Below are 21,642 nucleotides of genomic sequence, written 5' to 3' on the forward strand. Positions count from 1 at the left end.
TACTATAGCATGTCGTCTAAAATTATAAAAAAGTCATACTATAGCATGTCGTCTAAAATTATAAAAAAGTCATACTATAGCATGTCGTCTAAAATTATATAAAAAAGTCATACTATAGCATGTCGTCTAAAATTATATAAAAAAGTCATACTATAGCATGTCGTCCAAGATTTCATAAAAAAAGTCATACTATAGCATGTCGCATATAAATAAACTACTCACAGTATTAGTAACTTTTCAACTGTTGACATCTACAACAGCAAATTAAAACCATTCTCTAAGGACCAGTCTAGTGACGTGTATCCCTACGTCATCCAGATGAATCCGCACGGGGGATTAGCTCAGATGGTAGAGCGCTCGCTTAGCATGCGAGAGGTAGCGGGATCGATGCCCGCATCCTCCAAATATTACTGAAACATCATTCTCCTTTTATTAGTTATTGGACACTAAGTATGTTTTCAGCAAAGAAACAGTCAAAGTATGAAATTAAACTCAGAAGTGACTCTAGTTTAGGTCTCATTGTCTCTGTTTGAGATTGTAAGCTTTGTAACAGCCTAAAATGTTTTACACCTCTAAATGAGTCCTTATCCTCTGATCATAAATAATTAAATTGATTAAAGACAGTAAACTACATGCATATTTCCCACATTTTAATTGCCCCCTTGTTGTTAAAATGGCTAATTATGGTGCCACGTTTAGTTCCTTGATTAAAGTGACTTTCTCTTTGTGTCTTTTTATGCACCTGAAATTTTCTGATCACACATCAAAACTACAGCAAATAAAGTTTTTGCGCCGTGCGACCGAAGCGACAGACTGGCACCGTTTTTAATGCACGTGAACATTTCGCAGCCGTGGCGTCAATTCCTGACAACAGCTGCGAGTTTTAATTCATACACCGAGTAAAATCTGACATGCAAAGAAATGAACAGAGAGAAAAAAAAAAAAAAAAAAAAAAGGAGGCGGGCGGGTTTGCAGCCTCAACAGAACGCTTGTTTTAAACGGCCTCCTAAAACAAAAACGCCCCCATACGGACGCCAGACAGACATCAGCATCGTGGATGTGGCGGTTTAAACGCCGTCAAATACTGTCCTGCTATCTGAGCTGTTCTGTAATATTCCCGTGCTCCTTCCTCGTGTGCAGCGTCCTCTCCTCCCTCCTCCCCCGCCTCCAGATGAAGACGTCCAGCCAGCCTCGGTTTGGTGTGAAAGCAGTTTTTCTCAAGTCCCGGCGCCGTCCCCTCGCCCGGCTCGCTTTCTGCTCCGAGTATTATCCGACAGCAAAAAAAAAGGGATCCGTGATGTCTTTTTGTTTGCTCGTGTTTTTTTTCTTTTTCCATTTTTTTTTTTTAACCCCACTCAATGTCAGTGCAGAGTTACAGCAAGCAAAAGCAGCAGGAGGAGGAGGAAGAGGAGGAGGAGGAAGAGGAGGGGGAGGGGGAGGAGAGCGTCCCGACAGCAGATCGCCCGTCTGCTTGCTGCCTCGTGTTTTTGTTTTTGTTCCACCTCTCACATGAAGTCGTCCGAGTCGTAGCCGTCCTGCAGAAAACACGGGGACGCAGTTGAGAGACGTTACCGGAGCCAAAGTCTATTTAATCTGAAAACACTGTAAATTTATAAACTGCAACTTTTCACGAGTACATTTTCCAAGTTGATCTGGAGTTTTAACAGGTGCAAATAAAAATGTGTGTACAATTTTTGTATTTTTATCCACCCTATATGTATATTCTGGTAAACTCTTGGATAGCCAAACTAACTTCTCCCGTCTAATTCAAATTGATTAAAAAGCGTCTGATCTCCATTGGTCGGTTGGGTCATGTGATCACCTCGTTCGTTTTCATGTTGTCGCTCTTCATCAGTGAAGTGTAGTTCCTGGAGAAACCGAAACAAATACATTACTAAAGATGCATTTATAATACAGCGTGTATGCAGTACATTTAAAAAAGTTAAATAAAAAGTGTTTGGAGAACGAGTCCAGATGTTCTGTGTTATACTGTGTCACCTGAAAACAGATCTGACATTCATAAATTAATTTATTTAATATAGAAACTCAGGATATTTAACGCCCAAAGTTTAGAAATGTCAATTCATAGAAACTAAATGATTCCTGAAATCATTTAGTTTCTGTTCTTTAACGACTTATTTACATAAAAAGCTTGTGTTTAGTGAACTGGGCAGAGACTGAATATAATGATTTCTACTGTAAAATCTGTGCTGATTAAATTTGCCATTTAACAGAATGCAGCTTTTGCACAGTCAGCTGATTTGATTCAAATGTTGCGCAACGCCCCGCCTACTTGAGCTCCTCCATCTCTTTTTTCCTCTTCTGCTCGTCCTTCTCTCTCTTCTTCTGGTCCTGCAGCTGAGCTTTCTTCTCGTTCCTCTCCTCCTGGTCTCTGGATTCCTTCTCCGCCGCCAGGTCGGGCAGCCGCTCCACTTTCGTTTTCTCCAGACGGTTCACGATCTCGTTGACCTTCTTCTCCACCGCCACGATCTTCACCTGCGAAACGAGCGGCACAAAAAACATGAAATGCGGCCGGCAGACGTTTCAGATTCGTGATGCAGAGAAAAAGGATTTGGTTTGATTTCAAATCCTCCAGCTCTGCTGTCACAAGGACTGATACAGGAGATCATTCCTGCCCGATCAATACGATCAATATGATCAATACGATCAATATGATCAATATGATCAATATGATCAATATGACCAAGATGTTCAATAACCCTTAAGGTCAAATCCATCACTTCGATAACACCATTGCACTGTTGTTTAGTTTAGTTTGGTTAAATTTAATATTATTCTATTTTTATTTATATGTAAATTGTATATAAAGTGCATTTTAACATTTAATTTTTTTGAATATTTTTTAGTTTAGTTAAATTTAATATCATTCTATTTTTATTTGTATGAAAGTTGTATATAAAGTACATTTTAAAAATTTTTTTAAAACATTTTTTAGTTTAGTTAAATCTAATTTTATTCTATTTTTATTTGTATGCAAGTTGTACATAAAGTGCATTTTAACATTAATTAAAAAAAAATTTTTTTTTAGTTTAGTTAAATTTAATATTATTTTTATTTGTATGTAAATTGTATTTAAAGTGCGTTTTAACATTAAATTAAAATTTTTTTTTTTTTAGTTTAGTTAAATTTAATATTATTCTATTTTTATTTGTATATAAATTGTATATAAAGTGCATTTTAACATATTTAATTTAAAAAAATGTTTTTTTAGTTTGGTTAAATTTAATATCATTCTATTTTTATTTGTATGTAAATTGTATATAAAGTACATTAAAAGTTTTTTAAAACATTTTTTAGTTTAATTAAATCTAATTTTATTCTATTTTTATGTGTATGCAAGTTGTATATAAAGTGCATTTTAACATATTTAATTTAAAAAAAATTTTTTTTAGTTTAGTTAAATTTAATATTATTCTACTTTTATTTGTATGCAAGTTGTATATAAAGTGCATTTTAACATTAATTTAAAAAAAATCTTTTAGTTTAGTTAAATTTAATATTATTATATTTTTATTTGTATGTAAATTGTATATAAAGTGCATTTTAACATTAATTTAAAAAAAAAAAATTTTTTAGTTTAGTTATATTTAATATTATTCTATTTTTATTTGTATGTAAATTGTATATAAAGTGCATTTTAACATATTTATATATTTTTTAAATATTTTTTAGTTTAGTTAAATTTAATATTATTCTATTTTTATTTGTATGCAAGTTGTATATAAAGTGCATTTTAACATTAATTTAATTTTTTTTTTTTTAGTTTAGTTAAATTTAATATTATTCTATTTTTATTTGTATGTAAATTGTATATAAAGTGCATTTTAACATATTTATATATTTATTAAATATTTTCTAGTTTAGTTAAATTTAATATTATTCTATTTTTATTTGTATGTAAATTGTATATAAAGTGCATTTTAACACATTTATATATTTTTTAAATATTTTTTAGTTTAGTTAAATTTAATATTATTCTATTTTTATTTGTATGCAAGTTGTATATAAAGTGCATTTTAACATTAATTTAAAAATTTTTTTTAGTTTAGTTAAATTTAATATTATTCTATTTTTATTTGTATGTAAATTGTATATAAAGTGTATTTTAACATATTTATATATTTTTAAATATTTTTTAGTTTAGTTAAATTTAATATTATTCTATTTTTATTTGTATGAAAGTTGTATATAAAGTACATTTTAAAAGTTTTTTAAAACATTTTTTTGTTTAATTAAATCAAATTTTATTCTATTTTTATTTGTATGCAAGTTATATATAAAGTGCATTTTAACATATTTATTTATTTTTAAAATATTTTTTAGTTTAGTTAAATTTAATATCATTCTATTTTATTTGTATGAAAGTTGTATATAAAGTACATTTCAAAAGGTTTTTAAAACATTTTTTTGTTTAATTAAATCTAATTTTATTCTATTTTTTTTTGTATGCAAGTTGTATATGAAGTGCATTTTAACATTAAATTTTTTTAAAATATTTTTTTAGTTTAGTTAAATTTAATATCATTCTATTTTTATTTGTATGTAAATTGTATTTAATGTACATTTTAACATTGTTTAAATTTTTTTTTTTTTTTTTAGTTTAGTTAAATTTTATATTATTCTATTTTTATTTGTATGAAAGTTGTATATAATGTACATTTTAAAAGTGTAAAAGTCTGCACATGCTGCTGTAATAACAAAATTTCCCTTGTGGGATTCATAAAGATTATCTATCTATCTATCTATCTATCTATCTAGTGGTTTTTAATTTTTTTTTATATATCTGTGGTTTTTCTGACCTCTTTTTGTCGAAAGAAGCCGATCTGTCCGACGTCCATGTCTCCCGTTTTCTTCAGGTTGGCCCACGGTGTGTAAACAACATTAATGTTGTTCATCTTACAGCCTGACAACATAATAACACAATCACACAGGTGTAAAAAACAAAAAAACAAAAACAAAAACACAGCATAAAGAAGCTTTGACTGAATAATTCAGGTTGTTTTTTTCCCCTCCACCTTGGATGCTGTTGTTTTTCACCAGCTGTGCGCAGTCGATCAGCACCTCTGGAGGAATATCATTGATGGTCTGACCCTGGAAATGAAACCACGCGAGAACAATCACAGCGTGACCACAGACTCAAACGTCCCTTTACCACCGTATAACTGATAATTCATGAATTAGATTATTTTCTTTTCATAAATCACGTCATATTAGTTTTGTCCAAACAGACTTTTAAGCTTCACACGAGACAAATAATAAATAATAGCAGCAAAACCTGAATATTTTGAAGCTGGAAACAGGAGTGTGAACTTGCGTTTAAATTAATGTATTTTAAGAGTCGTTCTCGGTCTCTTTCTTACCTTCTGCAATCTCAGATAAACGTGAGCTGAGGACAGTTTGTCCACGTGAAACCTGGATGTCAGGAAAAAGTCATTAGTTCAAATACATTTTAAGTTTCTGAACTTTTTAATCTACTTTATGACAACAAATTACAAAAAAAAAAAAATTACAAAAAAATGCTTGAAATTTAATTCTACGTTTTTAATAAATTTTGTTTGTATTTCTTATACTTTTTTAATATTTATTTATCTTTCTCGTTTTCAACTTTTATTGAGCATTTGAGTCTCTTTACACAGGAGACAAATCGTACATCAGTAAGGACAAATAATCTCACCAGATGTCCTCGGGCCATCCGTACTTGATAAGATCCTCATCTGTTGACAACAACAGCTGATTTGTTTTATTCAACATAATAATAATAATAATAATACAATAAGAGGCAGCACGCGCGTTGGGGGAAAAAAAAAAAAAAAGGGCGTGCGAGTGATCAAACGTTAACAGTCTTACTTTCATATTTGTCTTTTCCCATGTAGATAGTGAAGGGAGGGTTCACCGCTGAAAAAAAGAAAACAAGATACCGACAATTAAAAAACAACAACAACAACAACAACATAAAAGAGCAGCGGAGGACCGAGCTAACCGGGCTACCAGCTAACACCGCTGCTCGCCCCGCGGCGGCGCTCACCGGCACTCGTGAAGTAAAACACCATTTTTAAAAAAAAAAAAAAAAAAAGAAAAAAAAAGGGGATTAAAAGTCGCCGCCGGGAGGTGAAACGAGGCGACCGTGAGAAGTTTGAAAGCCGAACACGTTTATAACCGAGGACGCGGGCGTGTGTGAGCGCCGCTGCTGTCACTGTTTTTTTTCGCATGTACGAGTTTGACCCGGGAAGTTGTTCGTTGGCAGAGCGACGCTGACGACCGTTAGCACGCGGCAGACCGGAAGGACACACTTTTAGCTACAAAATAAAAGCCCGACGTTCGCGCACGGACAAGACATATTCACTGTTTAAAAAAATAAAAAAAAAAAATGTACTTAATATGTCTTTTTAAATCGTTCGTGCTTTTTTTTTTTAAGATGTGAGAAACAATATTTCGATCTCTCTGTATGTCTTTCGCGAATGTTACATTGACAATAAAACATGTCTGAGATTGTTATTTTCAGAATAGAGTACAAAACACAGAAAAACGCAATCAGGGTTTTTTTGTTTGTTTGTTTGTTTGTTTTTTTACACAGTACTTAGTAAAGTTATTTTCTTTAATAACGGATTGCTATTTGTATAAAAGTCAGAAAACAGTTAAAAAAAATAATTTAAAAAATAGCAGAAAACTAGCATTTTTAAATGACTGAAATAATTAGTAATTGATCAAAATGTTCGGCAATTAATTCATTAAAAACGTTTGCGACCGATGTTTTATTGTGAAAGGCGAGGACCAGAAGTCTCTCCACTCTTTTACGATAGTAACTCGATTAAGGATCTCTATATATATATACTGTTTCCGCTTCCGGTTCGCGTGTGTTTTTTTTTTCCCGGCTGGCGCGCGCTGTTCAAAACACACGGAGAAGAAACGCGGGCAGAAGAAGAAGCCGGAGACTCAAAACTTTAAACCAACATTTGTGGTTTTTTTTTTTGCGTTTTATGTTGCTCGACGGAAACGTGTTCGGTAAGAAGAGTAACGCGTACTTTATTGTTGTGATTCGTTACTTCGCTTGTCTTTTTTTTTTTGGATAAATGACGTATTTTCCCGTCACGTTATGAAGTGTTCACCCGGTCGGAACGAGCTCACGTTTAAAGCCATTTTATTTATTTGTTCGTGGATGTCGACGCGCTTTGCTTTTTCGTAATGGAGGCAGAAGTCACCTTCGTATCAGCTCATCATCCCGCCAAGTAGCGCTTCGCCTCCACTTTTGCTCTTAAATAAGCGCTAACAAGTCCCGCTAAACCAACCCAGCGCCGACATAAGTCCTAGTTGTGCACAGACGAGATAAAAAAAAATAAAATAAAATAAAATAAAAATAAAAATCCGTTAATAGTATGGTGGCACATGAAGAAGCCTGATCAACAATCCTCATCTGCGGGGTGCAGTTTACCAGCCGCACCAAAGTCCTGCAGAAAATCAGTCGATTTAACGTCAATCATCACGTTAAGCTGCGTTGCGCTCTGTGACCTTTCCCGACCTCTGATGGGAAGTTTGCGTTGCTTCTTTACGTCTCAAATAATATTGTGGAATAATTGTTTTTTTTCTTTTTATCAAAATCCTCATTGTACCTTTTTTTTGGGGAGGGGGGGGATTTTTGAAAAGCAAAATGTCTTTGCAGCAGGTGCAGAGATTATTTAGAAATTGCACAAAGCAGCGCATCAAAATCACTCCATCTTTAAAGACTGTAAGAATAACAGAGCTTGAAGCATTTCTTAATCTTCTTGCACATCTTGTTATGGCATTATAAATATATCGGAGGGTAAATGTTGGTCTTCTTTTCAAAGCTAAAAGTTTTGTGTCCTCAGATGACCTCATGATGTTTCTCTGTGTGTAGGTACTTTGTTAAAATGATGCCCACTACGACCAGGAAGAGAAAGCTGTCCTCTTTGGACTCCGACGGGTAAGATATGAACACAAGGAACTGATATTTCCTAAAGTTGTTGTTTTATTATTATTTATCCGAACGTGTGATAATACAAGTTGCATAAAAGAATAATATTTCCTGCTGCCTCTTGTTAAAGTAACCACGTGCTCACGTTGGTGCCGTGTTACCCAGTTTACAAAACAAACCCGCACTAACTAAAATACTATTTAACCAAAACTAAGTAAGAAAAAAAAAAACCATCTAAAGTCAAAAACTGACTTTATTTCTCATCTGATCCCTAAAACATTAGTCACCTGGCCAAGAAGGCGGTGAGAGAGGAGCCGTCGCCGGTGAAGAGGAGATCTCCATCAAAGCCCCGGCAGTCTCCGACCAGGAAGAAGCCAGTCGGGCGTCTGGAGAAGGACGCTTGTCCCTCGCCACAGAAATCCCCCCGTAAGTCCGCAGGTAGACCGAAGAGACGCGCCGGTTTCTGTTTGATCGGGAGTCGAACTCTCGTCCTCATCTCCGTATTTTGTCTTTTTTTTTTCCCCCAAAAGGCTCATCGCCCCGTAAGTCTCCGTTCAAACGCTCGTTGGTTACGAGCTCCTTCTACGGCCGGCAGAAGACCGTCTACCTCACGCCGCTGGAGAGGAAGGCGGTCAAGGAGTGTCGGCCCTCTCGCCCCGTCTGTACGCCCGCTTCGGCCCAAAAGCCGGAAAAGAAGAAGAAGATGACGACGACGAAGAAGAAGAAGAACGTGAAGGGAGGCAGGAAACCCAGAAAGGCGGCGGCTGGATTTAACAACGGGGGAGAAAAGGCCGTCAAAAGCTCCACGACGTCCAAAATCAGCAGAAGGTTTGTTTCTCACTCGGTCCGAGTCGCCGAGTGTCTCTTCGTAGTTTCTGGGATCTCGAGGGTGTTTTCGCTTTCAATGTTCAGGATTTCAATTTAGTTACAAGAACCCGTTATTAATGTCAATATTAAATTTAACACAATCGCAGTATGACCTGGTTAAAAGCAACATTTTCCATTCAAGCTTTTTCTAATGAACTGAATAGATTCTTGTTTGTAGATGGTGTTCGGTTTGTCCTTTTCTGTCGCGGTTATTTTCATTGTTGAAGTCGGTTCAATTGTTAAGTGTTTCACCTTCACCTGAACAAATAAAACAACAAAACGCATGTTGTTGTTGTTGTTTTTGCTAAACTTGTCTCTACCGCGTATATTTTTTTTCTCTCTCTCTAATCGTTGCAGCAGCGTTGCCGTTAAACCGACACCCGCCGCACCGCCGGAGCCCAAGAAAGCGGCCACCGTCATGTTCGGCAGCCTGAAGCCCAAACCGAAGATCTTCGTCGGAGCCGCGTTCTTCGGAACGGGAAAGAAAGCCACGTCCATGTACAAGAAGTCTGCGGCGAAGGCTTCGGCCCCGGCGAGAAGCAAAGACGTCCCGTCGCGGGCGAAGAGCGAGAAACCGAAGCAGCAGGATGTTCAGGCGACAAACCGACAGCAGAAACAAGTGCCGAAGGTTTGTGAGCGTTTTCTTTTTTTTCCTAGGAACAAACATTATCTTGTTAATATTTAGAGTTTAATCCCGGTTGCTTCCTGCAGGCGGTCGTCCGGCCGGCCGAGAAGAAGCAGAGAGCAGAGTTTGACCTGAAAGACTGGATGGACTCTGACAACGACGAGCCGGAAACTCCGCAGCCGTTGAGGTGCTTTTAAGTTTCCCCTCCTTGATTATTATTATTTTTTTCCTGCAAATAAAAAAACATTTAATGTAGCACGAGACATCTGTGAATTCCTGCCAAAAAAAATTGTCTGCATAAGAATCTATGACGATTGATTTGATTGAATTCAAAGCAATCAATCCAGGTGATTAATAATCTTCATCTTCCTCCCTCAGCTGCCCTACAATGTTGACGGAAAAACGTGCGCCGACCCGGACGCTGAAGCTCGTGTTGTCGAGGACGCCGAGTTCAGCATCTGCAGCCTCATTATCCAACACTTGGGTACGTATTGTCTCCTGAGTTTATTATAATTATAATAATAATAATAAAAATAATAATAAGTGCCATTCAGTTATCAGGGTGTCGGGAAAAAAAAAACACGTGTGATGCCGCCTGTTTTATTTCTATCAATAACGTTGTTTATATCGGCCGACATTAAAGCAGCGAAAGGTTGCGCAACTGATTTTCTTTTATTACCGTCGACTCTGAAAAGATGTTTTACTCAACAAAAAAAAATGACGCGATCGTTACAGAAATTAAAGAAATATGATGAAACAATTCTGCTGGCGTGATCTTTATTTATTTTATATTTGTTCCGTTGTGGTGTTACTTTCTGGTTCTGTAAATAGCGCCGCAGGGCGGCGCGGTTCGTTCTCGCACCGTTAGTGAGGATTTAATTTAATTTAAAGACACCGAACACATGACTACGTCTCTGCTGGGAGTCTCCTGTCTAGTCAAAGCAGAAATCCCAAAAACCTTAAATTATTTCTGTCTGAATAACGGGCGTTTTGACATCTGAAAACTAAGTGAACCTACTTCTTTTTTTTGGGATTAATATTGAACTCTGTTTCGCAGGGTGACTCTGACGGCATCTCAGACCTGAGTGATTTCAGCCCCATCAGCCCCCCCAAAGGTACGAACCAAGTTTCAGCCACAAACCAAACTGCACAAAAAAAAAAAAAAAAAAAAACTCTCGCTGTATTTTAATGTTCTGAAATATCGAGCTTTATTTTAACATGTTTTTATGTCCTCCAGATTCGGCAGCCGTTTACCCCATATTTGGTTCTGCCTCTAAAAAGTGAGAAAGTTTGTTTTACATTTCAACACTTCATAAGTGGAAACGTTTTTTTTAATTTTTTTTATCAAACATGATGGTGTAAAGGTTGATACTAATAAGACCAGTTTGTTTAACGCAATTGTACAAAAATTAGTTATTATGGTTTAAAAAGAAAAAAATGCTATTTATTTACATGCATTTTTTTTTATAAAGTCACATCAGAAGTATTTAGGGGATTTTTTTTTTTTTTATAAACTAAAACAAACACTACTATATATATATTTATATACTTCTTTTTAATTTGACTTTTTTCGTCCTGCAGGTTAAAGAACGCCTCTCTGCTGCCTCTGGTGTCCTGCAGCACCCCCTCTGGCTGCACGCCGCTACTGCAGACTCCTTCTGCAGCGGCGAAAGAGCGAAGCGCCCGCCGGAGGAAAGAGAAGCTGGACGACGACCAGCTCATCATCGTGAGTCACCGTCATCTGTGTGTTTTCAATTTTAAGATTTAAGCTGGGTTTATTTTTGGGGGAGCCAATATTCAATATAAATAGTTTTAGTTGAATTTTATAATTCAGCGTGTTGTCTACTTTTTTAAAACATTTGTCCTCCTGTGTTTGTGTTTATCTCTGTTGTTGTTGTTGTTTTTTTTATTCGCCATCAGGATGCAGGTCAGAAGCAGTTCGGAGCGACGACCTGCAGCTCGTGCGGGATGGTTTACAGCGCCGAAAACCCAGAGGACAACTTTCAACACACCCAGTTTCACCAGCGCTTCCTGGAATCCATCAAATTTGTGGTAAAAACTTCCCTCCTTCAGTCTCTCTGAACACTCGGGTGTAGAAAAACTCCCGTTTCAGTTTATTAAAGTCTGATTAGTGCTTTAAATTAAAACGTAACACTCGTGGAGCAGATTTGTCCAATTTTTTTTGTACGTCGGCGTCTTTTCTTTTCTCGTGATTTAGTTACTTGATCTCTTGTTTCACGGGGGCTGAAATTATTTTGCGAATTGCTGCAGCTTCTTCCTTCTTGTTGTTTCCAGGGCTGGAAGAAGGAGCGGGTGGTGGCCGAGTTCTGGGATGGAAAAATTCTCCTGGTCATGCCGGACGATCCCAAATACGCCGTCAAAAAGGTGCGAGAGAGGACGCGGTTAAACCGACTCCCCCACCCCCCCCAAAAAAAAAAACGAGCGACGAGACAAACGAAGGATTAAACAAAAGCTTTTAAAGTTGATGTTCGTGTTGTTGTTGTTTTTCTCTTCCCTCGTCTTCAGGCGGAGGACGTCCGGCGCGTCGCCGACAACGAGTTGGGCTTCCAGCAGGTGACTCTGAGCCGGCCGACGCAGGCGAAAACCTTCCTGTTCATCAACACGGAGCGAATGGTGGTGGGATGTCTGGTCGCCGAGCCCATACGACAGGTCGGCGGGTTTTTTCCCCCCCCTCCCCTCCTCCCCCTCCTCCGTCGCGTGTTCGTAACTCTTAGTAACCGTCCTCATTCTTCAGGCTTACAGAGTCCTCGAGCAGCCGGACCGACACAAGGACATGAGGAAGGACGACTTCATGGAGCGGCACCGGGCCTGGTGCTGCGACACCGTGCCGGAGCCGGCGCTGTGCGGGATCAGTCGGATCTGGGTCTTCAGCCTGGCGCGGCGGCGCTGCATCGCCACCCGCATGCTGGACACCGTCCGGTAACGACGCCGCGTCGTCAAATCTTCACCGTCTCAAATCTAAAATACCGGACGTCGGTATTTAACTCTTCACGTTGTTTTTTTTTTTGTGTCCCCGTAGGAGTTCCTTCGTCTACGGGAGTCATCTCACCAAGGACGAAATCGCCTTCTCCGATCCGACGCCCGACGGGAAGCAGTTCGCCACAAAGTACTGCGGCACGCCGACCTTCCTCGTCTACAACTTCGTCGCGTGAGGTTCGGAAAAAGAAGAAAGAGGAGTTCCAGGTGCCGATTTTTTTTTCTTCTGAAGTACCACGTTCACAAGATCTTCAGGCAGTTGTTAAAGTCGTCTTTCACATCGCAAAGCCGGAGCTGTTGACATCGGTGGGTTTTTCCGTGCCGACTCGGCGGCTTTAGTTTCCCGCGTTTAAGCTTCGGATGTGTAATTATAAAACACCGTGTTCAGGATGAACTCGTTTTTAAAGGTTTACGATACATCGCTCGGTATTTATATTCAGTTTTGCCCGTTTTGCTGTTGGATGTCGTGCATGTTTCAGTTTTTTTTTTTTTTTTTTTTGCTGGATATAGTTTAAACCTGCAGCGATTTGAGGATTTTCACATGTTGCTTTGACTCCTTTTGAACATTTCGCGTTCATATCGACATCGTTTGTTTTTGTTTTTGTTTTTTTTCGGGCGCTTCAGAAGGAAAATATGTTTATTTACAGATACAGACCTGTTTGAAAAGCGCATGCCGTCGTTGTTTGGCGCATTCCCCGAGTTGTAAATAGATTTAATAAACGTTTTGCCTTTTGGTTTCTGAATCTTCCTCGTCTCATTGAAAATGTTTCACACACACCGGATGAAAGCTCCGGAACGAGCAAAGGGGACGTAAGCGTCATCGAATGCTTTTAAATACGAATATTAATTTGTCATTTTTAAAATACTTTATATTTAAAAGTTAAAAAAAAAATACAGTAAGTTTTGCTTCAAGTCTAATTTATTGATCATTAATGTAATGGAGAATTTTACAGATATACAGACAGCAGAAGGTAATGAAAGTAAAAAGAAAAGAAAAGACAACAATAAAAAGACGATAGAAAAAAAAGACCAAAACATACAAAGAAGAAGAAAATGTCAACGGATAGTTTACAGTTCATTTTCTACGTTTGAACGAGACCCTCGAGCTTTTTCTCGAGAAAGTTTCAGTTTCTTGATTAATGCAAAAAAAAAAAAAAAAAAAAAAGAAGCTCCGACCAGAAAATAAAAAAAAAAAAAGTAATAATGAATGAAAACATCCCGGCGTGTTCCCGACCTGCTCTGACGAGGACTTTGCGTGACTCAGTCGATGACGATCACCTCCGTCGTCTTGTCCAGCGGCGCGTTGCTCTCCAACGCCTCCACGATCTGCGCGGCCGACGGTCTCCTCTCGGGCTTCTCCTCCGTGCAGAGATAGAAGAGCTCGACCGCCCGGCGGTACGAACCGCCGAGCGCCGCGGCGTCCAGCGGCGGCCGCGTCCCCAGACGCTCGTAGTAGGCGTCCTCGTCGAAGCTGTCCTCCAGGAAGTCCTCTGAAGGACGGACACGGGACTTTTACTCATCCTTGTCTGGATGTCCGAGTGTTTCTGCTCGTTTTGATTCATTTTGCACTCCAGACATCGAGTTTACACAAACAAGAGTTTTGAGCAGAATATGAATTGTGCAGGCGGCTACAAATCATTATTGATTTCCGCCACTTTCTTGTAATCAATCAGTCTAGAAATGTTAAGATTTTTTTTTTAAGGTCGAAAATGTTATTTTGTCTGATTGAAGATTAAATTTGCTCGAATATAAAACAAAAATGAGCAAATTGTCACATTTGAATGTTAAAACCAGCAAATTTGGGGAATTTTTTTCCCTCAATCGATTAATCAGGAAATTAAACATTTAAAAAAAGTTGTTGTTTTTTTTTTTAAACATTCTAGTTTTGTCTGACTAAATATATAAAATTTGCTATCATATAAAACCAAAAACGGCAAATTGTCACATTTGAATGTTAAAACCAGCAAACTTTTGTACTTTTTTTTTTTTTCTTCTTGAAAATTGCCTGAAACATTTGATCGATTACCGGCTTCGTGTTTAATTACGAGCAAACGTAAGTCGTGCAAATCGACGTTCAAACGAAACGCCCCTATCGGCCACGGAGCGCCTCACCTTCACCACCACCATCACCTTCGGCGTCCAGCATGTCCAGATGAGGCATGGCCAGCGTCATCATCTCCCACAGCGTCAGACCGAAGGCGAAGACGTCGGCCTTGTCGGTGATGTCGCCGCCCTCCTCGAAAACCTCCTTCGGGTTCCACGGCTCCGTGCCGATGTACTCCGCTTTGGGGTCCGACACTGAGCACGGAGAGGAATGTTTTTATATATATATATATATATATATATATATTTTTTAAACCGAAACCATATTTGGAGACGATGGCAATTTAATTTGCAACACAAACAATCAATTTGTCTCGTACTGCCACGATGGCGTCACCCAAAATGACAAATTTTATTTTGCGTACAATTCTGGTGATCTTTGAATCTGCATGCGGGAGAGGCGGGTGGGGGGGATCCAGGAGTTTTCAATTAGTCGAAAATTGTCGAGACCCACGGATAAATGGAATTTATATTTGCGTCCGGGCACAAAAACAAAAGTAAATCAACGGCTGTAAACAAACCGTTTCAAGCCAAAAAAGTCTCTGCCGGGGTTTGTTGCTTGAAATCCCTGATTAATCCCACTTGTGAGCAGAAAACAAGACCCGCGTGGTTCGAGACTGAACGTTCGCCAGTTTACTGATATTTTAAAAATCGACACTGTGGAATAAAGTTTATGCTCCGAAACCGTCCGAGTGCTCCTCGGGAAAAAAAATAAAATCAAACGCACTAAAAGGCCTAAAATCAAGTCAACAACTGGATTTTTTTTTTTTTTTTAAACTAAATAGGAGAAATACTTTTAATATGCCAATATCGATGGTTAGAGATTTGAAAAATTCAATGTTAATACAAATGTGTTTTTTTTTTTTTTTGGGGGGGGGGACACATTTTCTATAGTTTTCGAGTTATAGAGTATATTGTTGTTGTTATGTTGACGTGTTTGGACATGAGCAGAGAGCTTTGTAAGAGGCTCCTCCCACCCATCCCACCGAGTACAAAGCGTGCAGGTTGTTTTCATGACAACAACAAAAATACAAAACAACAAAGTTCACCTCTCATGTTCTCGTCGAGCTGCAGAGAAACGCCGACGTCGCAGATCTTCACCGTCTCGAAGTCGCCCCTGACGACCACGTTGCAGGACTTCATGTCGCCGTGCAGCAGCAGCTTCTCGTTGTGAAGGTACTGAACGAACAAACAAAGTGTTCCCGATCTCCTCGTTTCTTAAACGTACAAACGGAGGACCAAAATAGAAAAGGCGCCCTTTTTAAAAAAAATTTTTTTTTTTTTTTTAAGCACACGACTCACCTTCAGGCCGCGGGCCACGTGTAGCGCCACCTTCTCTACGTCGGCGGCGGGGAAGGCGCTCAGGCCGTCCTCCTTCCTCTTCTCTATGAGGTCGTTGAGCGACCGCTCCCCTCCGTACTCCATGGCCAGGCACTTGGAGCCGTCTTTAGCCGTGGCGAAGGCGCGGAAACCTTCGACGTCGGGGAGAAGGGCGCGAAAGAACGTCAATAAAACTGAAAATGAACTCCGCTGACACGGCAAGACTTTCAAACACCAGGTGGTTTCGGTTACAGACGAGACATCGGAAAGTTTAGTCTCCGTTTTGACGACGGCAGCTATTTTTTGTTGTTGTTGTTGGTGTTTTTGACTTTTTCTTCGGCCTACGAGTCAGAAATTGACGGTGTAATTGGAGAATATCATAATGTTCTGATTTTCATGGCCGCGCCTGCTCGTCCGTTCTTACCAACGATGTTGGGGTGGTCGATCCCCTTCAGGACTTTGGCCTCGTCGTTGAGGCGCTGCTGGTAAACGGCCACCTGCTTGGATGCACACTTGCTGTTGATCTTCTTCACGGCCCACGGCGACGCGTTCAGCTTCCCCACCCTACGATTTGATCAGCAACGCCGCGTTTAACGTGCTTGAAACAAATACTTGACTGTAGATGTTGTTGTTTTTATGAGGATATTAGAAACATAAAGCTGCACGTGATAAATTTATGAAGAACAACTTGTCTTTAGGATATCGGGGAGCACGGCAGACCTGTTCATGAGGTAAACGTTGACGCCGGTCCCACAGCCCAACTTCTTCATGAAGGGCGAGGCGGGGATGTTGATGGGGGTCCCGCCGTTGCCTACGAAGCTCCTCACGCGGATGCTTTGAGGGGTTTTGAACGCGCCCTCGTCTGAGGAAGTGGAGGCCATTCTGTAAAAAAAGGATAACATGATCGTAAACGTGGGCAAACGCCTACTGGGAGACGGCGACATAACATTTACCCAGAGGTAAGGCTTTTATTTTCTGTGTTTTGCATTTTAACAGGCAACAGACTCAGAACAGAAGTTACATCCACTATTTTCTGTTTTTTGTTTTTGTGTGTGATTACCACTTGCGGCCACAGAGGCCGCTGTTGCTCCTGATCAGTGAAGTTGCAAAAATGTTGCTTTAAAGCATTAATATATAACAGTTTACTGTATGTGATATATGCCGAATTAAAAATCGGACGTATTTCATACTCTACTGAGTAAGTATTGGGTTGTCTTTCTCTACGACGACGTGAAACGACAATAAAATGCCAAATTTTGAATAGAGTCTGGCTCAACCGCCTTCAACAATGGAGTCGGGGAGAAACGTAATGCGCCTCAAAATGTTCACGTCAACCGCAAAGTTTGCTTTGACGGCGAATGTTTCGGCAAGTTGCTAAAGTTAATGTGTCGACAGTGTTTTCCTGTTTTGTTTAAAGACGTGTAAGTTAATCGTTCATTCAGTAATAATAAAAAAGACATGTTACCCGAGTCTCCTTCGCCGCGACAACCAAACCGCTGCAGTGAAACCGCGCCGAACATTCAAAATGACTGCGGACAGCCAGTACTTCGGCCGCGGAGGGACAAACCGAGCGAAAGTCGTTTGCTTTATTTAACTAAAAGCGGCAAACGGGAACCTGTATCCCGTTGTTGTTGGTGTTGTTTAGAAACTCTTTAGGAAATCTATGTTATACGTAGTGAGCATATAGGCGCCTCTCAAGTTTATTTCCACGTATTAAAAAGTAATAAAAATTAATTGTAATACTGCGTTTAGCCAGATGAGGGCAGTAAAGTTATGAAATGAGGATCCGTCAGGTGCAAGTAGGACGGAATTATTTATACTGTGGTAATAAGAGTCACTTTCATCACGGATTTGATCCATTAAAAACTTTTAGATGGATGGATGGATGGATGGATGGATGGATGGATGGATGGATGGATGGATGGATGGATGGATAGATAGATAGATAGATAGATAGATAGATAGATAGATAGATAGATAGATAGATAGATAGATAGATAGATAGATAGATAGATAGATGGATGGATGGATGGATGGATGGATGGATGGACGGACGGACGGACGGACGGACGGACGGGAAAAGATTTGTCCTTTTCATTTTATGCGCGCTGCCTCTCCAACATTGTCTGAAAGAATTTCCTCGCTACTGATGGTGACCTCGACTCTCGACCTCGACTCTCGCGATCCCATTTTTGTTTCATCTCCTACACACACACACACTGCAGATGGTCCTGCAGCGCTGTCTCCTCATTGTGCGGAGGGATAACCATTTCATTATGAGGAAGAGGAGCAGGAATGCAGTTTGATGACAAGCTGGACATGAAAGAGAGGACAGAGACTTTCTCTCTCCGTCTCCCACTTCCTCGTTCCCCTGAAGCGAAATGAGCTCATGTCTGTGGGCTCTGCTGTCACATGTTGTGGTGCACAACGTTTTTAAAGAATAAGGATGGTCGGTCTCTGGTCAGACCACAGACAAGCAGCCAGCAAGAAAGAGAGGATGCTGCTTTATGCACACATCTGGAACAGAACAAGTTGTAATGACATTGTTCAAATTGAACCACTTTCATATATGTACTGATGGAAATCTGTGACTTTCATGCACCACAGTAAAAAAAAAAAACAAGTGGACACCTGAATATTACACTCACATTTCAAATAATTTCTATTCTGTGGTAACAGATTTTTATCCCTAATTCAGCTTTAGTTAAAAGCAGGAACATTTAACCTAGAAAACTTTTAACATACCAAATGCGGAGCACCTTTTTGAGGTCGTGACATGTCAGCTCTTGACGTTTAGGATCTTCCAGGATTTATGCGTGAAGATTCACATAAATCTCTCTCCGGTTGTGGGTTTTTACATCTGGAATCACGCAGATCTGCAGCTTAGGAGAGAAGTTGCTGCAGCATGCAGCATGCAGCATCTGCCCTCCGGTTCAACTCCTCTCCTCCGCCTGTAAAAACAACAACCAAAATACCCACTGAAAACAAAAGGTTTTATATGTAATGAAGGATGTCATGTCGTGAAGAAGTTGTGGCATCTTCCTCCCTTGTGGTGGAAAACACAACAATTGGACCAGTTGTTTTGGTCAGTTTCAGGCCTGGATGTGCTTCTTACAGGATCATAGAAAATGCTTTATTCACACATGTACAAACAGCTGCAGCTGAGTGATGTTGATTGTTCTAGGTACGGCCCTGATTTACTGCTTTGTTGAAAAATTCATTACGGATAATAAACACTATGGTGTAGCCTGCGGTGAACAGTAAATTAAAATGTGGAGACTTATAATTCATTATTTGGCAGCATCCCTGACAGGTGCTGTGCATTTTTTTCATGCAGTGTCCTTGCTGTATTTTTTTTTTTTTTTTTTAGCTGAAAATAGCACATACACTGCGGACGTTACATTTTTCATTATAGGAATTTCTCTTTGTATTCACACTTAACGAAGAATGATGGACAGTAAATACAATCACAACATTTAAAGCTGCTACAATCAAGATTTTGATGTTAAAAATGGATCAAATCAGTGTGTGCAACATAAAAGATGTTGCTCGTAGTGTTGACGTCTGTACATCGTTCTAGTGTCTTTTAGCTCTTTGTTTTGGTTCGTTCTCACTGTTTCCATCAATCTAAATAGCAACAGGTAGCAAAACAACAACAACAACAAAAAAAGTATCCGAAAAGATCATGTGGCATCACGTGGGTCTCTGGGGATTGACTCATGTTTGGGGCCAGCCCCAAGTGGCCATACGAGGAATTGCAGTATTTGGCACTTCTGCATCGGCTTTACTCAGTGGCGACCTGGAGACACAACACTTTACCACCGGGTGCATCTACATTTTTACAAACTAAAATCATGTCATCAGAATACTTTGAAAGTTCACATCAACATAGTTTCTAACCGCGAAAAAATAAAATGTCTCGAAATGATGAATTGATTGAAAATAGTCTCATTGAAACGGTCACATGTGGTTCTATTACAGAAATAATACCGAATCAGAGTTTGTCTTATTCTCGAGTTATTCTCAAGAGACAGAAAACTGTTGAAACACACGTCCAACGACCTACACGCGTATAAACGTATTTCCACCTACATACCTGCGCACGTGGACGTATCAAATAAAAAGTAATGAAGTCTTACCCTCCTGGAGCATAAGCGAAACCACGCTGACACGGGTCAAACCGGCTTCACAGTTACTCGGAGAGCAGGTGATTTTGTATTTATTTTTTTTCCAGCTGATCACCTCCACATCTGCTTCACACGTGGAAACGTTCATACGTGTGATTACTGTCCGGAGCTGTCAGTCAAAGCACGTACACGGTGTACGCCTCGACGTGCTTCAGCTCCTGCCATCATGTGTGCGACTCACACGCACGCGCACACACACACACACACACACACACACACACACACACACACACACACACACACACACGTCCAAGTCAACTTCCCGCGTCTCTCTTCACCTGCTGGCGTGTCTGTGTCCAATTCACCTCTACATGTGAGCAGCAATAACAAAGTTCACCTGTTTAAACAAATCTACATTTTATTATTTCAGCAGTGCATATGCAGCATTTTAGTGGTACAAGTCAACAGAACATAAAGTAAAAATTAAAAAAAAAAAAAAAAAAAAGCTCTGTGTAGTTTCAGGTGACGTACTGCATCACATATTTTTAATCAGGTTTACTTCATTTTGCATTTTGTTAGCCCTTATGTGTGCTACGACCCGAATTGTGTATACACAGAGGGCGAAGGGACGTTTTCTTTGTCCAACCGAAACATTTTAAATCCGCACCGGAAGAAAACGACACATTAAAATTGGTTAAGAGCACTTGGTTTGTACTGTGTTCTCACTTTCGAAGGTGTCTCACGTGACACCCAGTTGTTGTTTTTTACAAGTTAAAACTTGACCCCGTGAGGCCGAAGCTTTGATCTGAGGTCAGAGGAGCCTCGAAAACAGGAAATCACATCACAACCGTTTTCTCCTGCTGATATCTGATAGGCTGCAGGTCCGCTGCAGTCCAAATACATTTATCTGTAAGACGAGGCTCAACTGGAGGAGACACCGGCTCCGCATGTTCCCAGGGAGGTTTTTTTTTTGACGTGCGATTAGCGTACATTAATCTCACTTGTTGCATTTCTTCAGAACCTGTTTTTTTGGGTTTTTTTTTTAAGATTCCTCAGGAGCAACTTTGAGCCCTTTTTGTTGTTTCTGGGAGATTTCCACCTGGTATTACTTGATAATTATTACTGAATATTTTGCAAGCCTGTGTGAAAGAAGTGTGAAAAACCTTCCTTTCACTGCTCTCAACGCTTGAAAATAAAACATGCAAATGGTTAGGAGTCTTTTTCACCGCTCTCTATGTGGATAAACAAACTAGTCTAACTGATGCACTGATACCTACTTTTTTTCAAATAAAGTACAAGTAGTTAGTTTTGGGTACTAATATGAGTACAAAAGTATATGAGTATAAAAGTTAGATTTACCACAAAAGTACAATGACTTGGCTGTTTGTCTGAGAGTGCAAACTGTTCGCAATCCAGGAAAATAAATTCTCCATCAGTCCACAGTGAAGCTGACAAGAAACACTGAACAGACACAGCTTTAAAAACTTTAAACTTATTGACTCCAGCGAGATGTGACTGTATTTTCTCTGGCTTCCAAAGCTCTTCTCCTTCTAAGGAAATTCTATCTGCTAGAAAATACAGAGATGTTAAGCAGTGACATTAGTCCAGTGGACCACATTCAATACATTGCGCTGAGGTGATCAAGAATATCA

At 39.4% G+C, this 21,642-nt stretch overlaps 3 protein-coding genes and 1 non-coding gene across 4 annotated transcripts; 2 read left to right on the forward strand and 2 right to left on the reverse strand.

Annotated features, from left to right (window-relative positions):
* Positions 1 to 330: 330 nt before the first annotated feature.
* Positions 331 to 403, forward strand: trnaa-agc (transfer RNA alanine (anticodon AGC)). Its single transcript has one exon. It is a non-coding gene; the product is annotated as a tRNA-Ala (tRNA).
* A 376-nt stretch (positions 404 to 779) lies between these two features.
* Positions 780 to 6,238, reverse strand: ccdc25 (coiled-coil domain containing 25). Its single transcript, XM_069723495.1, has 9 exons — positions 6,047 to 6,238; positions 5,869 to 5,916; positions 5,696 to 5,735; positions 5,382 to 5,433; positions 5,037 to 5,112; positions 4,821 to 4,924; positions 2,294 to 2,496; positions 1,823 to 1,868; positions 780 to 1,535 (listed from the first exon to the last, which is right to left on the reverse strand). The coding sequence occupies exons 1-9, from the start codon at positions 6,228 to 6,230 to the stop codon at positions 1,506 to 1,508; spliced, it is 783 nt and encodes a 260-aa protein (XP_069579596.1). The 5' UTR covers positions 6,231 to 6,238; the 3' UTR covers positions 780 to 1,505.
* Positions 6,239 to 6,949: 711 nt separating this feature from the next.
* On the forward strand, positions 6,950 to 13,133 carry esco2 (establishment of sister chromatid cohesion N-acetyltransferase 2). Its single transcript, XM_069723494.1, has 15 exons — positions 6,950 to 7,023; positions 7,895 to 7,960; positions 8,235 to 8,389; positions 8,482 to 8,779; positions 9,176 to 9,446; positions 9,530 to 9,630; positions 9,822 to 9,927; positions 10,501 to 10,558; positions 10,681 to 10,723; positions 11,025 to 11,169; positions 11,364 to 11,495; positions 11,739 to 11,828; positions 11,970 to 12,113; positions 12,199 to 12,383; positions 12,484 to 13,133. The coding sequence occupies exons 2-15, from the start codon at positions 7,908 to 7,910 to the stop codon at positions 12,614 to 12,616; spliced, it is 1,914 nt and encodes a 637-aa protein (XP_069579595.1). The 5' UTR covers positions 6,950 to 7,023; positions 7,895 to 7,907; the 3' UTR covers positions 12,617 to 13,133.
* A 477-nt stretch (positions 13,134 to 13,610) lies between these two features.
* pbk (PDZ binding kinase) lies at positions 13,611 to 17,381 on the reverse strand. The gene is made up of 7 exons (XM_069723492.1): positions 17,329 to 17,381; positions 16,584 to 16,745; positions 16,288 to 16,427; positions 15,846 to 16,015; positions 15,593 to 15,722; positions 14,553 to 14,738; positions 13,611 to 13,930 (listed from the first exon to the last, which is right to left on the reverse strand). Exons 2-7 carry the CDS (start codon positions 16,742 to 16,744, stop codon positions 13,701 to 13,703), a joined length of 1,017 nt encoding a protein of 338 aa, XP_069579593.1. The 5' UTR covers position 16,745; positions 17,329 to 17,381; the 3' UTR covers positions 13,611 to 13,700.
* Positions 17,382 to 21,642: the final 4,261 nt, after the last annotated feature.

This window comes from Brachyistius frenatus, unplaced genomic scaffold (assembly GCF_029030835.1).
Source record: "Brachyistius frenatus isolate BFR_SWC_R1_liver_20210118 unplaced genomic scaffold, ASM2903083v1 Contig_331, whole genome shotgun sequence".
Taxonomy (NCBI): domain Eukaryota; kingdom Metazoa; phylum Chordata; class Actinopteri; family Embiotocidae; genus Brachyistius; species Brachyistius frenatus.